Raw genomic sequence first — 18767 nt, 5'->3', positions numbered from 1 at the left:
CCCTGGTCTAAATAAAGCCAACTGATTTCCTTAAGTATATGAAAAGGTTAAAATTCCTCAGATTTAGGAGGTTACTCTGCCCAGCACTGTCACCACAACAGTATCATCCTGCCTATTGTGCAGGGCAGTATTTTGAAGATGGAATATAATTTTTTGGATTTTGTTACTGTAACACTTCTGCCCTACACCACAATAAATCACAACACACACAAAAACAACGCATTTGGTGATTTATTTAACACACACTTGCTTCCTTTCCATAGATTTTACTTGTCTGTACTGAACCAATTTTGCCACCTGCTGGCCAACTCTCATTCATTACAGACAAAATCCTTTAAAATCTGATTATTATTTTTCTTCTGTGCTCTGCCTTCTATTTTCTTATCTAAAACTGGAATATATAGGCTTTGGAACAGCGAGGACTGCACCTACATTTTTCCCATTAAAAAGTCCACATTTCTCAAACTGTGCTATTTGAGATACTTGTTAGTTCTTGGGAAGAGAAAATGATACCATTAAAATGTTACCTATCTGTGGTAACTACCAGTGTGTATATAGACATGGATTTTTCAATCAAATTAATATAAAGAGCTATATTGCTATTGCTTTGCTTCCTTGGCAGAGGGACAGAAATGGCTTGCTGGAATTTAGATAGTAGCAATAGAAATCTGCAGTTGATCAGCTTCTCACACTGAAGAAGAGGGGAACTATGGCAACTACCTACATTTTAGGAATCTGAGGGCAGCCCCTGGATACCAAGATCTACAAATACCTCGTTTTCAATATCCTCACTCAAAATATTTCTAGATATTATGAACCCATTTCCATTGTTAGTAGTTTCTCCCTCTACAGTTAACCTCCATCTCTTGTCCTGAAGGGACTTTTCAGTGCAGAACGTTACTCTTAGGCTAGGTCTACACTACAAACCTTACAGTGGCCCAGCAGCGCCCCGTAAGGTCTCCCATGTAGCCGCTCTATGCTGGCGGGAGAGCTCTCCCACTGGCATAATTAAACCATTTCCAATGAACAGCGGTAGCTATGTCAGCAGGAGAGCGTCTCCCACTAACCGAGAACTGTCCACACCAGTGCTTTAGTTGGTAAAACTTATGTCGGTCAGAGGTGTGTTTTGTTTTTTTTCATACCCCTGACCAACAAAAATTTTGCCGACAAAGTGCTAGTGTAGACAAAGCCTTAGTGTAATTGCAGTTTACATTAAGCCATAGAAACAGCTGCTTATAAAAATAAATAAATAAACGAAGAGTCATTCCAATAGGAAGACTAGCAGATCACCACAATTTAAATCAAGTTTAAAGGAATGTCTCCCTGTGTTAATAATCCTCCAGCAGTAACACACAATGCAGCTCACAACTTTTGAGATGCTGAAGTTTACTTGTTATCTATGCTAGAATGACACTGCCAACACTCTTTGACCATTAGAGTGGGCAGTAAGATGCTGATTTTTCACCTCAAAGTTATATGCATCTTCAGGCCACAATTTGTTAGCAACAGAGCTCCCCTCACCCAAATACCAAGGATATAAAAAATACTGAAGATTGACAAATACAACTTGCCTGTGGCTAGTGAGTTTTTTCTGCAAGGATTACTTTTCACTCACCTACAAGAGAGGAAAACAGGTTGGCAAAATCTCAGCTGTTATAAAACCAGTGTAATTCAGTTGCTACTTTACAGAGCACTGCTGTGCTAGTGTTGAGAAAAAAACAAAATCCTGGGTAAGTACTACAATCAATTGGTGTATACAGTGTAGTTGTAGCTTGTTGGTTCCAGGATATTAGGGAGACAAGGTAGGTGAGGTAATATTTTATTGGATCAACTTCTGTTGATGAGAGAGACTAGCTTTTAAACCATACAGAGTCTCTTCTTCAGGTTTGGGAAAGATACTCAGGGCATGTCTTCACTACCAATATTAAAGCGCTTGTTTAGTTGCGGAATAGCACTGGAAGAGAGCTCTCCCAGCGCTATTAAAAACCCACCTCCACGAGGGGAACAGCTGCAAGCACTAGTGCACTGTCTACACTGGCACTTTACAGCACTGAGACTTGCAGCGCTCAGGGGAGTTTTTTCACACCCCTGAGCAAGAAAGTTGCAACGCTGTAAAGTGCCAGTGCAGACAAGCCCTCAGTGTCACAGCTAAATGCAAGGTGGAACAGATTGTTTAGCATAAGTAGTTAGGGTTTATTCTAAGGGACCATTCAAAATAGAGTGGCCTGTTAACATCTCTGCAGTCATAGGACAAAAATAGGGTGTTAGTGGGTTACAGATTGTTGTAATAAGCCAGGGGTGGCCTGACCCTCCCAGGCACATACAATAATTTTCAGAAGTACGAGAGCCAGGTGTGCCTGCTGGGGCTCAGGGCTACTGCCCTGCAGTGGGGTGGTGGGGTTTGGGACCTTGCGCAGGGCAGAATCCCCAAGCCCCACCACCCTGCCGCAGGGCAGGAGCCCCAAGATCCCCCCCTCCACCTCCAGGGTGGTAAGCAGAAATGGGGGGGTGTAGGGGGTTCCACAAGCCACACTAACTGTAAAAGAGCCGCATGCAGCTCAGGAGCCACGGTTGGGCCATCCCTATAATAAACCATGAATCCAGTGTCTCTATTCAGTCCCTGATTTTTAGTGTCTAGCAATTGGTGCTTAGTTTTTGGAAACAACTCTTAATCTGTACCAATCTACAGCTATACAAGTAAAAATAAAATTAGACTTTGAAATTAATCTGTTACTATACATATTTGGATACCTGGAACTATATCTAAATTTCTGTGATCTAAAGATGGTACTAAATAGTTAGTTTATGAACATTTTCATAAGAAAAAGTTATTTTAAACAAGAAAATTTTGTCAAGAACTTAATTTTCAGCCACTGATAGCTGTATGGTTCATCAAGTCTACAGCTGATGCCGAAGGGTTAAAAAACATTCATTCAAAGCCATCTGGTATATTGGTGTTAGGCGAGAGCAGTAGGAGAGAGTCCAACACATTACATTTAGAATCCAAATTAGGATTGTATTTTTTGTTCTATATGAGAGATGTCAAATTGATCTCTTATGGTAATAAAAATAGGGAAAAAGCCCGCAGCAGCCAATTTGTGTGTATTATTATACCCAAAATGAAATAGAATCACAGGAATTTAACATACTTTCCATCTGGTTTCATCTGTGTATGCAAAGTTGCCATCCAAAGATTTAATGACTGTGTGTCCATGGTCCTTATGACAAAGTAGGTCTATAGCTGAAATAGAAAATATTTCAATGTTAACAAAACCCACTTATCACAAACTAGCATTATTTTGATTAACAAGTCAGCACGCTTAGTATAAACAAATTGTTACTGGGGCAGTGTTTCTAATGAAGTGACTCATTTTGGCAGCCTTTGTTAATAAGATGTTTTAGTGGATTGCTACTAATCTGTATCTGGATGTCACATAGCATCATCTCCCATCTTGATTACTGAAATTTTCTTCCCTTACTTCACTCCTTCCCAATCTGTCCAAGATGCAGCTTCCAAATTATCTTCCTGATTGATCAGAGTGAATTTACTGTCCTCTCTGAATTCCTTCACTGGTTCTCCAATTAACCACCACATCAAGTTTAAACTAAACTACTCATTCGTACCTTTCAAAGCCCTTCACAACTCTGTCCTTACCTACATTTCAGACCTCATCCCCTAACTCAAATCCTGCACCAACTAACTATACTAGTTTCAATACCTTGTTAATCTCCTCCATTTATGTGCATTTGACCATGCCACCCCTCTACATGAAATACTTCCCGAATCCTAATTTGTCAAACTACCATTCTGTCTTCATGCAATCCCAAGAAAGTATAGTCCAGTTGATAGAACATTGGACTGGGAGTCTGATTTGGATTCAAGTCCCAGCTCTGCAAGGACCTTGGGCAAATCAGTTAACCTTTATGCCTCAGTTTTCCTATCTGCAATATGGTCATGATACTGATCCAGATTTATGAAGTAATTTCAAATCTTCAGATAAAAAGAATTAAGAGCAAAGCATTATTTAAAAAACTACTACTTCAAGGACCTTAATTGAGTTTATACAGCAATTAATAAAACAACTAATACATCCCCACAGGGAGACTTCTAATGTGTCCAATCTTAAATCTTCCTTAATTCTTGACCTCTTTGGAGCTGGGATTTTCTGGGTGGTGCACTGCTGACCATCTTTTTGCTTCTCCCTTACATGATTTCTTGTATTTACAAAAGGGTGGGTAAAAATTGTTTGTTTTTTTAAGAAAAGTCAGATTTTTAATTTAAAGTAAATAATTCTTAAATCCATTTAAAATTAAATATGAAATTATGACTTTCTATAATCTATTAAAATAATTTAAATAAAAAATATGGTACATCTATGAGCCCTCCAAGTTTAAAGGAAATAAACGGTGCTGCTTTTTTAATTATATACAGAATCAGGAGGAAAATATCTAACTTTTAGGGCCAACTCAAGCTTTGTAACAATATGTACTGCATTAAGTACCTATTATTTTCAGTCTTTACAATGGAGTGATTTACATTTTCCCAAATATCAGTACTTTCAGTTTCTGTTGTGCAGAAAAGCTTTTGCCTTAATTACTTTCAGTTTAGCTAGCAAATGCAGAGAATATTTTCTTCATTTGGACTAGTTCATTCAAAGTTGAGAAACTGAATGGGAGCTGACAAAGTAGGAAAACTTGTTTTTCTCTTCCACTCTATAAATAAAAACTATCTGGGAAAGGAGGAGATCTACTCATTGTAAAAACCTGGACAATGGGCCAGATTTTCAAAGGTATTTAGGCCTAAAGATGCAGGGCTGGTCTACACTTGGGGGGGGGTGTGTGTGTGGAAGGGATTGATCGATTTACCTTGGGTCCTCAAGGCGCGGGATCGACGGCCGCGGCTCCCCCGTCGACTCCGCTACCGCCGCTCGCTCCGGTGGAGTTCCGGAGTCGACGGGGAGCGTGTTCGGGGATCGATATATCGCGTCTTAACGAGACACAATATATCGATCCCCGATAAATCGATCGCTACCCACCGATACGGCGGGTAGTCTGGACGTACCCGCAGATAGGGGCTTAATGGGATTTCAAAAGTACCTAAGCAGGTTGGGCATGCAACTCCCATTGATTTCATTGGCTGTTAATTTCAATGGGCATTATGTTCCTACCTTGTCCTTAGGCACTTCTGAAAATCCCACTGGGCCCCTATCTGAATCTTTAGGTGCCTAAATACCTTTGAAACTCTGGCCCACAGTAACTAGAAATAGTCACTAACTACAGTAAATATTTCCTGTGTTTAATAAAATCAGTTCTAAATGATTTTACATTTTTACACAGTTTGGTAAACTTTATACATCCAGCACATGTACAGTAGTTTTATTTAACTAAAAACAGTGTAATTTTTTTACATTAAAATTCCATCCAAATGCACTTTAATACAAAGAACATAGAAATGAGCTTTTCATTTTCTAACAAAAATAATTATATATATATATATAAATAAAAAACAATTATATATACACACACACACACACACACACACACGTTAAGCTATATAATTTTTTAAAGGTGTATAGATGCAGTGTATCCTCCTGTTTAGCAAAAGTATAACATTTAGTGTAAAAAGCAGTATTTGATTGCAAATTAGTATAACCATTTAAACATGCTAATCAATGACACTGAACCTTTCTCTAGGAAAGTAACTTAGAAGTGCAAATACCTAGGTCTTATACAGCATTTATCAGTAGATCTCAAAGCACTTGACAAAGGATGTAACCATCATTCTCCCCATTTTACAGATGAGGTACCCAAGGTCACCTAGCAGACCAGTGACTGAGCTGGGAATAGAACCCAGGTCTCAAATCCAAGTCCAGACCCAAATGCAAAACAAAATTAAAATCTGTAATTTATGTCAAGATTTCCTGCTTGGTGATTTGTTATTTTGATTTAAACCATCCTCCCTTATTTCCTTCTTCTCCTTTAGTCACAAGATTCACTAATTACAACAACACAGTGCTATCCATTCCCTTATGCAAGGAGTTATTCCCTTAGCCAGTCACCAATGCTTCCAATATGGCCAGAGGAATTATTACAGAGCAACATAAGGCTTTCCTCCCACTTCCCTGCTCAGAAAAGAAGGGATGAATTAGAATCCAATTTCCCACATGATAATGTAGGTAAACACATCCATTGGTAGTTTTTTATCTGATTAGGGCCCTACCAAATTCATGGCCATGAAAAACGCATCATGGACCATGAAATCTGGTCTTTTGTGTGCTTTTATTCTCTACTATACAGATTTTATGGGGGGAGACCAGCATTTCTCGAATTGGGGGTCCTGACCCAAAAGGGAGTTGCAGGGGGGTTACAAGGTTATTTTGGAGGGTTGCACTGACTTAAGAGCTGGGTGGCAGAAGTGCGGCAGCCCTGAAGGCAGAGCCCCACCAGCAGCAGCGCAGAAGTAAGGGTGGCAATACCATACCACGCCATCCTTACTTCTGTGCTGCTGCTGGCAGCTGCTCTGCCTTCAGAGCTGGGCTCCTGGCCAGCAGCCGCCACTCTTCAGCTGCGGCTCTGAGGCAGCACCACCAGCAGCAATGCAGAAGTAAGGGTAGCAGTACCACAACCACCCCTACAATAACCTTGTGGAACCTCCCCCCCCCCCCGCCCTCAACTCCTTTTTGGGTCAGGACTCCTACAGTTACAACACTCTGAAATTTCAGGATTTAAATAAATGAAATCATGAAATTTATGATTTTTAAAATCCTATGACTGTGAAATTGGTAGGGCCCTATATATGATGAATAGTTTTGTGTAGAGACTTTGTTGGTCAAGGATTACTGGATTCCAAAATTTTTTGGACTTCCCCCTCCCCTCCCCTCGCCAAAAAAAAAAAAATAATAATAATTCTAAAAGTACACAAATTAGTATAAAAATATTTACTGTGCTCAGGAAAAAACCCCAAAAGGCAAAAATATTTAAATTAAGCAGACTTGACACAGGCAGAATAGACAATAGCAACAATGCTATTCTTCCCCTCCCTACCTGATGTAAGCTCATACTACAACTCATCAGTATGAGCTGCCCCAGGATTTCTTGTAACAAACATGCTGATGACAGCAACTATCTAGTCAATAACCCAGGGTAAGTAAAAATCGCTAATTTTATCTACTTTATTTCACAGATATACAAAACTGAAGAAATTATCCAACATAATTGTGTTGCTTGCTGTCTGGAACATGTGACATTGTATATGTATTACAAAGCACTTAAAATTACTTCAAATATTTTTCTCGATTTGAAAAAATAGAAATCCCATTAATTTCTAATGGTCTCTTACCTTTGCTATACTCTTTAGATATGTGATAGCTATTTTCCTGGCCTCCTCCTATGTATTTTGTTTTATGACAGGAATCAGCATCCCCTCCCTCATGAGGCCATTTACTCCCATGTTTACTATATTCTTCAGATGGAGGGTCATCCGTACAATGAAATTCTTTTTTCTCCCATGTCTTATTAGTCTCAGAGCCAGCAGCCTTCTGGATATTAGGATCTAAATATTCAATAAAGCCCTCAGATTTCTTTGTATGTTTCTTCTTTTTCTTCTTCTTTTTCTTATGTTTGTGGATGTCAGAATCAGAGCAGGCCCCAGAGAAGTCTGAATCCTGGCGATGTCTGAAAAAAAACATACAAGTTAATATGAAAACAAATGTGATGCTTACACTATTGTTACAAACATATTACACTATTTATACATATACAATTTATTAATTTTTGAGGGAGTTAGGCACATGCATAGAAAAGATATTATTGTTCTAAATTTGGCCACAGGTCATATCTACTAAAATCTGGCTGGCTAAAGCTCAAAATAAAGAGCACATCTTATTTTCTTAACAGCTGTGGTGCTGTTCCTTTCCTCCAGCATCTGTGCTGCTCTGCTGAAAACAGTGGAATACTCAATACATCGGGTAATGCACTTGCGTAACGGATCAGCTGTGTTCAGCAGCAAGGAAATAGTTAAGCATTCTCCATTTTCATCCCCAAGTTAGTGGCAAGCTAAATAAACTTTTGTCCTTTTCTCAAGGGTTTCTTTTTCAAAAGGGAGCGTTTTAAACATATGCCACTGATTAGAACAAAATATTGAACTCTATACCTATCAAACACTACATAGAGGTCAGCTCTCTGATGTAAGACTAAATTATCAAGATGATCACACATTGAAGTTTTTTTTAAAATCAGTTCTCAGTTTGTCTATTTAACCGCCCCATCCCCCCATTTAGAAACACTCTCATATCATATATGGGAGCAACCTGGCAAGCATCAGACACAATTTGCATCATTTGCCTCCTGAGGGAAAGCACAGCTCATTATGAGGGGAACCTGTGCATGTCTTCACTCTCCATGACTACTACATACTTGCTTTTAATTTCTGATTAGAAGGAAGAACAATGGGATGGAGAGGAGAAATACTCAAACTGTTACTGAGAGATATTGCTTTTCTAGTTTAATGCAGGTATACTGTATTACATGTTATTTTGTATTTCCAACACAATGAAAAGTGTTCTGTATTCACAAGATGCCTTCACACACACGTCAATTAAGTCATTTTTCTGAAAAGTCAGGATAAGTACAGTGAACCCACATCAGAATACGAACCAAGTATCCAAAAATAAGAGACTAGTAGTACTTATTGGGTTCTTAAATTAAGAGGGTATTACAAGAGAACAGGCTACACGTAGCCAGCTCACTACTTTTTTTTAGTGTGAAAAACAGTTTTGGAACATTAGGAGACAGAATGAAGTATATAGAGAGACCTATGTATTCAGTGATTCCAGAGCTACAGAATTCAGACTCTGCTGCAGAAATGGACTCCAGAATCTGAGTTTTCATTTAAAATAAATTATATTTCTAATCCTTATGGCTAAGAAAATAACCTTGACATTGTAAACAGACAGCAGACCAATACAGTACAATGCCTGCCTGAGCCTGTAGACCTCATAAAACACAGGCATCTCAGTCAGGATCCTCTGGACTTTGCAATTATGTGGCTATAGAATATTCCAAGCTGCCATGGAATTCAGCATTTTGATAATTTATTTTCTGTCCCTTTATCCTGCCAAAAACTACCAATTGTGGCCAGCTTTCCCCAAAGAAGGAGGTAACTGGATTACAGTGCCTGCTCCCTGTATTGTTCCACAGAGTCAGGCACCAAGAGTAGTAGTGTTAGAGCCAGAGCCCAATTTGCAGCAAGGGAATGGGAGGAATCAGAAGTGTAGATTGATTAACTGGGCTGGCTGGAGAAAAGTGCAGCAGCTAAGCCCCAGGGTTTGGAGAGGAACCACCTGGTGATCAAAGCAAAAACTACCCCCTAATCTAATCATTGTTGAACATAAGTTGACTTAAAATTGGTGGATGATTAATAGATTCCAACAATGAACCATAGTTAGATGTGGGGTGGGTGGGAGATGGGAATGAAAAGAATTTCATGACAGCACAATAAATTAACACTGCTGTGGAATTTGGTCCCATTGTGCAATAGAGCACAGAGGGCCATGGTTTTATAACACTGAAAATACACTAGTTGCTGGCAGCCAAGGTATCCATAGCTTACTTTCACACAATATGAAATAAGGAACTGTATAACAGAGTGCAACTCATCAAAGGGTACGTCTTACTACCCGCCGTATTGGCGGGTAGCGATCAATCTATCAGGGATCGATATATCGCGTCTCGTCTAGACACGATATATCGATCCCCGAACGCGCTCCCTTGGACTCCGGAACTCCACCAGTACAAGTGGCAGTAGCGGAGTCGACGGGGGAGCCGCGGCCATCGATCCCGCGCCGTGAGGACGGGAGGTAAGTCGAAATAAGATACGCTAGTCCCGTAGCTGAAGTTGCGTATCTTACATCGACCCCCCTCTGTGTAGACCAGGCCAAAGTAGTACAACATTTTCTTCACTCCCAGCCATAATCATGGACTTCAGTTCATCAAGTGATCCAACTGGTCCATCTTTATGTGTTTTATAATATTTAAAATCAAATTATAAATAATCTAGCAACTAAGAATAAATATGGAAGTGGACCTAAAAACATGAGGCTGTCAGTAGAAGGGTCAAAACACGATGTAATTTCTCTGCTATGACAGGAAAGCATTATCACATAGTACTCCTGAGCAGTGAGGTGCCATAGTGGCTCCACCATTTAGTTAAGTTGCAAACACATGAAAACCAGCACTGTACTCCCTTAAATTAGCAATAAGCTTCACACAGATCACTTAGGAAGCAAAACTAATTTTCTACCTTGTTTTCATAACACACACTTCTGTAATGTAGGAATTCTAAGCAATTTTAAATCCCACCTTTTTGAAGTTTCCCTTGTGATTCTGACTTTTTGGGGGGCCTCTGAAAAAACTCTCAGGCTTCTTATTTCACAAAGCCTAAGTAAAGTTATGACTTGCTATAAGTTTCCTTTTCTGCAATAAAAATCAACAGAGGATATTACTGGTTTCTGTGGGAGACAGAAGGGGTTTCAGACCTGCAGATGAGTGTAGTTGGGGGGCTGTAGGATAAAAGTGGCTCCCTGGACTGTCTGAGATTGCTGCCTTGTGCAAGGAAGAATCCCAGTGCAACCATGAGCCTTCTAATGGAGGGGGAAGAGATTCTTCTTGGACAGGGTTTGCTAAGAGTAGTGGAGTCCAGGCAGAGGGCCTCAGGATCAACTCAAGGGTTCAGAAGAAGGAAGGAAGAGGGAAAGCATCAGTATTTCCCTGCCTTCTCTACCTTACTGTCATGCTGTACTTCACTGTACCTACACTCCCTTCTGACAAAAATACAGCTGATTTTGTTGGATAGAGAAGGCAGAGAAGCACTAGTGTCTCTCCAAACCTCCTTTTCCTATACACATGAACTGGTCTTGTGTACTCCACACCCATCTAGACTTGTGACAGGACACATACAGCTTCCATTCAGTTAAAAGAAAAGCTGTATGACTGCACCTCTCTATTCCAGGCTACCATTTGGTGCAAACAAATTTAGCCCATCTCTACTTTGGGAGGAAAAGTTATGTCATGGCCTGCCTACCCAAGTTTGACCATAGCCTGTTTTGAAAAGTGTGCAATAAACTTAGTCAGGGTCTGTTTACAAATGTTTAGAACATTATTTGTTTGATCCTGTTCCAAAGCTCTCACACAACTCAACAACATGGTTTGATCCCATCTATGCAAGACACATCAAACTAACATGATCTCCCCTGACAGATTTTACAGTGCAATGGGCTCAGAAGCAATGGAAAAAAAGGGGAAGACCAGGGAAACAGCCAGAGACAAATTAGGAAGAGGAGTTTGTTTAGAACATTGTAAATAAAAGTTTCTCTTGCTTACCTCTCATCTTTCTCTCGGTGTTTATCTTTGGACTTCTTTTTTTTCTTTGACTTCTTGTGTTTTTTCACTTTTTGCTCTTCCGTTGGCTCACTCTGCAAACTCCTGTGTTTCTTTTCCATATCACTGTCACTACCTTCTAGACTAGCACATTTTCTTTTTCTGTCTTTTAGATATTCATATTTGTGGCAAGACATCTCAAAACTTGAATTGTTTTCTTCAGACATGGATGCACATTTTTCATGGGAATATTTTTCAGAGTGCTGAGAGGGAGCTGAGCAATTATATAAATCTATTTTGGAGCTGCCAAAATGATGTTTCTCTCTCTCTTTAGCTACTGGTTCATGATTCCATCTGCTTGTGTAATAATAATCCCTATATGACCTACTGTTGTAAACCTGACTTGATTTGTCGTAGTCTCTGTCCCCATGAAAGAATTTTCTCTCTCTACCATCTCTTGCTGCATAAGAAGGATGATAATCATTGTAATATCTGCACTTGTCCCATCTCCTTGGTATATCTTGGTAATATCTTTCCCTACTCCAAGATCTTTCCCTTTTAGAATGGTAATATCTACTCCTCTCCTGATCAGTTTTCCCTCTACTTCGGGATCTGTAATAGGTGTATTTTCCTAAACTTCTGCCATTATCAGGGCTGTTTCTTTCACTATGCGTAAGTTTGTACTTATTTCCATTGCAGTGCTCCTGCTTATAGCCATCTTGCTTCATACTCTCCTTGCTGTAGGATTGCCTTTTTTTGGAATAATCGTCATCTGGTTTGCGTTTCGTTTGCTTCTCCTGCTCTTCACTTTCAGAGCGCTCTCTTTTAGTACGGTAATGCCCTTTGTCAATTTTTTTGGGGGTGCAATTTTTTTCCTTGACTGGAGAATGAGACTTAATTTTTTGCCTATCCTTATTTTCTTCACATATTTCATTACCATTCAGTCCATCGTTTTCTTTAGAATAATGACTCTCTAAAACTTTATCCAACCTTGTAGCAGAAGAGTCATTAGTAGGTGGTACATCTGTGTAATTATTAGCACTCTCCTTTGTTTCTTGGCATTCATCTTTGATGTTTAGAGCTACAAGTTTTTTAGAACTACATTCATTGTCAGACTTCATGAAGGGGCTTTGCCCCAATTTCTCTGCAGTCTCAGCAGACCCTCTGATGTGCAGAGGACTCTCCTTCAAAGTCATTTTTACCTCTTGTGTTCCTCTTATCTTATCTGCATAATCCTTGGGATCGCACTGTTTAGAGAATTCATCATCAATTCCCAGGGATATTTTCTTAGTGTTACACTGACCACTGATATCAGAATGTGCATTATCAGTTTTTGATACAATACTTTCGGCAATTTCTTCTTTGGTAGAAATGGTCTCAGCCTCTGATGTAGTAAAGGGATTCTGGACATTGCAGCTAAGGTTAGCTGGAACTTTACTAGACTTCTCATAGGAAACAGTATTGTTGCCACTCACTAAAGTTTCTATATGACCATCATTTTCGGAAGTTTTTTCAAGTCCAGTTGCACTGCACAAAATAGAAATGTATTTGTGACTTTCAACAGAAATAAGACAAATACTCTACGTGATGATTGTTAAGAGTAAAATCCTTTTCATCGGTAAACATCTGACTCCTGGAAAACTCTGAAAGACATTCTGTTTAGAAACACATCTACTTATAATATATTCCCTCCTCACGGGGAAGCTCTTTTGCTTGCTTTTCTATGTGCAACACTTCAGGAGCACCTACCCTGTCAGTTCTCCTACTTCCCCCCCTCCATCTATTTGCTGCGTTGACTCATGACCATACTCGCTATGCTTGCCCTTCCCCACAATAAAAACTTTGTAATAGTGGGTTTCCCTCTCCCTCCCTCCCAGAGGCAAGGGAAGGCAGGTGGCAGGAATTTACACTCACCTGGTCAGTGTCCTAGCAGAGCAGCTGGGATTACTCCTAATGAGCTGCCCATATTTTAGAAGTGTGGTAGACCGAAAAATACTTATACCCACACTAATAAATAGATATCGTGTTCATGCATGCATCCCTAGGAGTGAAAAAAAGGGGAAGAGGAATATACAAAATATAGACAATATGACAGAATGGTTTCTACATAGAATGTTTTTCCAAAGTTTTCCATGAGGCATCAACAGGTTTTTAAATATAAGAAGAATAGGCACAATGCCAAACATAGGTTCTGCTCTCACTACTATTAGTTTTGGTATGGTATTCCTACAGTGAGCTAAGTCTTTCCATTTAAGTATTATTAATAGTTAGTATACCCATAATAAAACTTGTATGGAATCTTAATTTGGACAAAGTGTATTTTACCTTATTTCCTCTGACAAGCTTTTCAACTGGTTATATCGGAAAGACTCTAAAATTCTATCTTCAGGAACTGGTGGCAAAGCTGTAGGTATTATCTACAATTAAAAGGTCTGAGTTAAAACATACGGAATGATAGCAATTATACAAACTTACATAGCATCTCAGCCCAAAGAGTCCTAGAGCACTTTCCAATCATAATCGGACATACAGACTATATATATGGATCACTGTAGGCACAGCACCCTAACATTCAATATTGCAAGCATTAACAGCACACAATTTAGAAAAAGAAAAAGTACAATACAATACTACAAACTTTAAACTATAGGGGAATTAAGACAGGCAGAATACAACTATCAGATGAAATCTGGACAACATACCAGAAACAGCACCCCTCTTATAAAGAGTGACGTAGGTTCTTTGATAGTCAGGCACCACAGTTTTTGTCTCATCGGAAGGACTGCACACCTAACACAATGCCCCCCAACATGCACTGGGACAACACCACTGAGCACTTTACTACCTCAAAGTTTTACATAAAAAAGCAGTGTGGTTTTGTAGTCCCAGATCCTAAGCCTGACTTGCTATACAGCCTCAGGTAAGTCACTTAACCTCTCCATGTTTCAGTTTCCCCATTTTACCAGATGGAATTATAGCCAAGTATTTAGCACACCTACCTCTCTGGTACCTGAGCACAACATAATGCTTACTGTACCCACCTAAGAAGAATAGTTAGTGTTTGCAAAACATTATATAAATGCTAAATATTATTAAGACACCACAGAGAGATGCATGCTCTCTCCATTTTACAGATGTGGAAATGAGATTAGCAAGTATTGATTCAGCTTAACCCTGATTAGTATGCAAGATCTAAGGGACTGCAGCACAAAGTGCTATGACGGCAGCCTGTGTTGTATATTTTCCTCTGAACTTTGCCTGAATGAGGAACATTTTAATATTGAGCGCATCACAGTCATATTTATAATCTGCCACGAAGAGACAGTCTAGAAGAAACAAATGTAAAACTCACTTTTCCATGCAATCCATTCACTTTAGAAAATGGAATTTCTGTAGATTTAACAGGCTTGACTTGGCAAGTAGATTCATCAAATTTCAATCCATTTTCTTCAGGATCACTATCTATACTAATAGCACCATTAACTGTAACATTTTTTGGCAGTTCATGCAGGGATACAACCTCTTCAGCATCTTGACAGGAAGAACAAGAGTTCTGTAATGTACTAACTACATTTCCAATCAAAATTCCATTAAAAGATTTTGAGTGGCCATTCTCCTTAACTAATCCCTTCGACTCCTCATCAGATTCTTCTGAAGATTCTGCACCGTAAGGGACCAACGTACTAGAGTTTAGTTTAGACTTGCCATTCATTAATGGCTTAGAACAAGATTCATTAGGAGTTGTTTGTTTAGATACTTTAGTAGCAACTGACATTGTAGGTGCACTTGAGGTAGACTTTACTGCAGAGGAATTTGTAATCGTGGACGAAGGAATAGGCTTGCTGAGATTCTCCAAAGAATTATGAAGGTTGGGTTGAGACAGAGTTTGGCGAGTAGGCAATTTGTTATTGTGAATACTGATAGTGATTTTCTGTTTTTTCGAAGGATCAGGAATAGTGGGTCTGTTAATTGTCCAATTTTGAATGGAAGTTGAAGGTGGAGCTGAAGCTGGTCTGTTTAGGGTAACATTGCTAGCACTTGCCACAGAACTGCTTGGAGTTTCTTTTAGTGATCCAGTTCCATTTAAATGACTGGAATTCTGTAATTACAAAGAAATCACTATGAAAATGTGTGCATGTGGATAGACAGCATTTAATATCCCAAGACATAATGGGCTTACTTGATATTTCTACAAACTGCACCAGTGGCTAAGCAGAAAACACCCCTATATGAGTTATATAATCTTGCTGGTAGTTTAGTGTTCACATTTTGTTCACAGATTTTCAGTGTTCACATTTTGTTTTGTTTTTTAAAAAGCTAACACCAACGGCAATCCTTTGCTGATTGTAAGATACAAAACCAAAACAAAAATCCAAAACAAAAAACCCTATTCTTTGCAAACCTTAGAACATTTGTACTAATAACTGAGAACAAGCCAGTCTGGTTTCACCATCTCAACTGAAGTGCAAAAGACGAAACAGCATAAATAAAGCAAGTAAGTTGGATTTTTAAAATGATTTCAGTTTTAATAAATTCAAGTATTATTTAAAGTAAATATTTTGACAGTGTGCTTTTTGAGTACTTTTGGCACCTAGTTTGAAGTTCAAAGCAATGGGGAAGTAATATTTGCACAGTTCAGTGTTTGTCTCTATTAAAGTGTTTCTAGCTGCTTAGGCTGCAGAAGGAGCACTGCGCACAGAGCTGTATTGTGGGGAAAGGAAATCTGAGATCCTGAACATTTATAACAAATAAACAAAGGCTGTTTACAAAACTCCGGCCATCAAGTTGATGCCATTATCTACATATGAAGATTACCTTAATCATGTGAGGAGGAAGCTGTGGTCCTATAAATCCTGATGCCCCCTGCCTGCTATTAACCACCCGCTGACTGATAACTGGACGGGGAGAAGACTGTCCTGGTGTATGAATGGAATGGGGGTGTTCTCCTCCATTTTTCATATCATGGGACCTGAAGAAATGACAGATAATTATTCATTCATTCAGATTTGTTCTTTTGCTTAGCCCAGGCTTTAGATACATCCCACAGTTTAATACTTCACAGAAACTGGTTTTTTTTAAATAAACAAACTTTAACCAAGGCTACAAATCGTAAGTTAGATAACAGACCTCCGATTATAATTTCCCAACCCCAAGCAGCAATTCAACTTCACAACACCCATCACTTCAATCTCCCACCCCCAAAGTCAACCAATTACACAGCATTTGATCCAGAAGATTCAAAATGCTCCACCTATAAAGGCATCACTTCACTCTGTAGATAACTCTTTCAGTGGTGGGTGTAGGATGACAGACATTTAACTTACACCAGCAAAAAAAAAAAAAAAAAAAAAAAAAAAAAAAAATTAAGTCAAGCAGGGAAGGACAACTTCTATAGCTTAAACTATAGGTGGAGTTTTAGGGTAGACAGAGATGAATTAACCAAATTGGAATTTTTCCCAGGAGAGGAAAAAGAAAAAAAATGATGAAGAACAAGAAAGTAACTGAATCTTGAACACATTTTGGTACTTGATATTACCTGATATAAAAGAGCACATAAGCTTGCTGATTAAGCACAGATCTGATGTCACTGTTGGACACAATAGAATCATTCATCTGGTACCACTGCCCGTTACTGGCCTGCAAATAAGTCAATGACATATTTTAAATCAGTTACAACATCTGCTAGAAAAAAAACACAGAAAACTAAAAAGCTGCAGAAGAATAAAGAACACTCCAAAGTATAGCCGTTTTCATTATAGTAATGTACACTACTGATTTTTTTTTTTTAAATTAAATCCCTTATCTTCAGAGATTTGTTACCACTAACATTTGTTAGTGAATGTTCCCCTTCACCAGTGCAGATTTTACTTTAGCAAGGGAACTGTTCTCAGGAGCAGTTTTATTGTTTAGAGCACCTGTTATGCTAAAACACTGTCCCATCAAGGATCCACACAACAAATCACAAGAATAAAGGGGCATTAAATAAAACTGGCAACAAATTCATAACAAATAAAAGCACAATATAATCTCTGAAACTAGGTAAATTTTTTGCTTAGCAAATACTCAAACTCTGCAAGAACGTTTATTTTAAAAATTACTGTAAGAGGAAGATTCTCAGAGAGTCTAACCAGAAGTATAGCCATATATGAAGCAGACAGAAGAGGCTAATTTACGTCAGCATATTACAGTATTATAGGAAGGCAAGAGACAGTTCTCTTCTACTTTAAACTGCTTTTGTTAATCTTATGCAAAACTACAGACACAGCAGCGGTATGATAAAGTAATGGAACCAGCGGAAAGGAAGGACAAGAAACTATCATTTAGAGCCAGGATCCTGAGCCAAAGGTTCAAAAGGAAACAGAGTAAAAGACACTGTTGGACCAGGATAACTGGTCCAGGACTAGTGTGTGGAAGAGTTTTCTAGTCCAGAAAGTCTACTCATCAACCAAAGCATTTCTCTGTGCCACAATCTGAGATACTGGATGTTATAACATGGATGACTCTTAATTTATTATGTTTTCAATATCTGTTACTTAAATGTTAACCGTGTAAAACCTTTCATTAGTTCTACTTCTCAATAGTTATGTGCAAAAAATATCAGACAAATGCAAAGATAGAGTCTGACCATTTCTTAAACTTTATAGCTCCTTTTGAACATATAACTGCTTAGGGCAGCAGCAGTTTAGGACCTCATCAGGAGAGGAAGTCACAGTGATGACATGAACACTTACAAGTTTGCTAAAACAATGAAAAAGTTTTAAAATGTTAAGTGACACATGCTTTAAAATCAGATTGCTCCAAGTATCATCTTGCCTTTTTTAATAATGCTAGTCCAGGATTTGCTATACTAAAGCCCAGACCTCTAGCCATTTTAATTTTCATTCTCTGAACTGAGACCAGACCAATACAAGAAAGATACGTAAGCTCTGAGTTGTTTTAGTTTTTTCAGGGGTCTGGGATGAGCAGGCATAAGGACACTGGGCATCCCAGAGAATAAAAGAAAGCTTATCAGAAAATAACTTGTGCTATCAGTGGTTCTCAAACATTTGTATTGGTGACCCCTTTCACACAGCAAGCCTTTGAGTGCGACCCCCCCCTTATAAATTAAAAACATTTTTTTTATATTTAGCACTATTATGAATGCTGGAGGTGAAGCAGCGTTTGGGGTGGAGGCTGACAGCTTGTGACCCCCCCCCCCCACATAATAACCTTGTGACCCTGTTTGAGAACCCGTGCTATAGAATGGCATTGAGGTGGATACTGAAAGCAAAAGACATCAAGCCAAGAGTTATTCAAGCACTGCATAAAGCAAGAGGAAAAAAAACTTAATTCAACTTTCATCCATACAACTCTCTCATACAAGAAACAAGGGGAAATTAAATAAAATTGGC

The 18767-nt window shown here is 38.9% G+C and overlaps 1 protein-coding gene across 1 annotated transcript in view; it reads right to left on the bottom strand.

Annotated features, from left to right (window-relative positions):
• Positions 1-18767, bottom strand: part of USP42 (ubiquitin specific peptidase 42) — a 39276-nt gene that overhangs the window by 2883 nt on the left and 17626 nt on the right. The window contains exons 11-18 of the mRNA XM_024208438.2: positions 16913-17013; positions 16192-16345; positions 14729-15475; positions 13702-13793; positions 11380-12903; positions 7340-7674; positions 3150-3241; positions 1572-1615 (exon numbers count right to left, since the gene is read on the bottom strand). Of these exons, the coding sequence (XP_024064206.2) occupies positions 1601-1615; positions 3150-3241; positions 7340-7674; positions 11380-12903; positions 13702-13793; positions 14729-15475; positions 16192-16345; positions 16913-17013 (3060 nt within the window). The 3' untranslated portion in view covers positions 1572-1600. The remainder of the gene's footprint in view (positions 1-1571; positions 1616-3149; positions 3242-7339; positions 7675-11379; positions 12904-13701; positions 13794-14728; positions 15476-16191; positions 16346-16912; positions 17014-18767) is intronic.

The sequence above is a fragment of the Terrapene carolina genome, unplaced genomic scaffold (genome assembly GCF_002925995.2).
Source record: "Terrapene carolina triunguis isolate 2854851 unplaced genomic scaffold, T_m_triunguis-2.0 Scaffold93, whole genome shotgun sequence".
In the NCBI taxonomy this organism is placed as follows: Eukaryota; Metazoa; Chordata; order Testudines; family Emydidae; genus Terrapene; species Terrapene triunguis.
The sequence above is the reverse complement of the archived record's forward strand: the minus strand, read 5'-3'. Positions and strand labels throughout refer to the sequence as shown.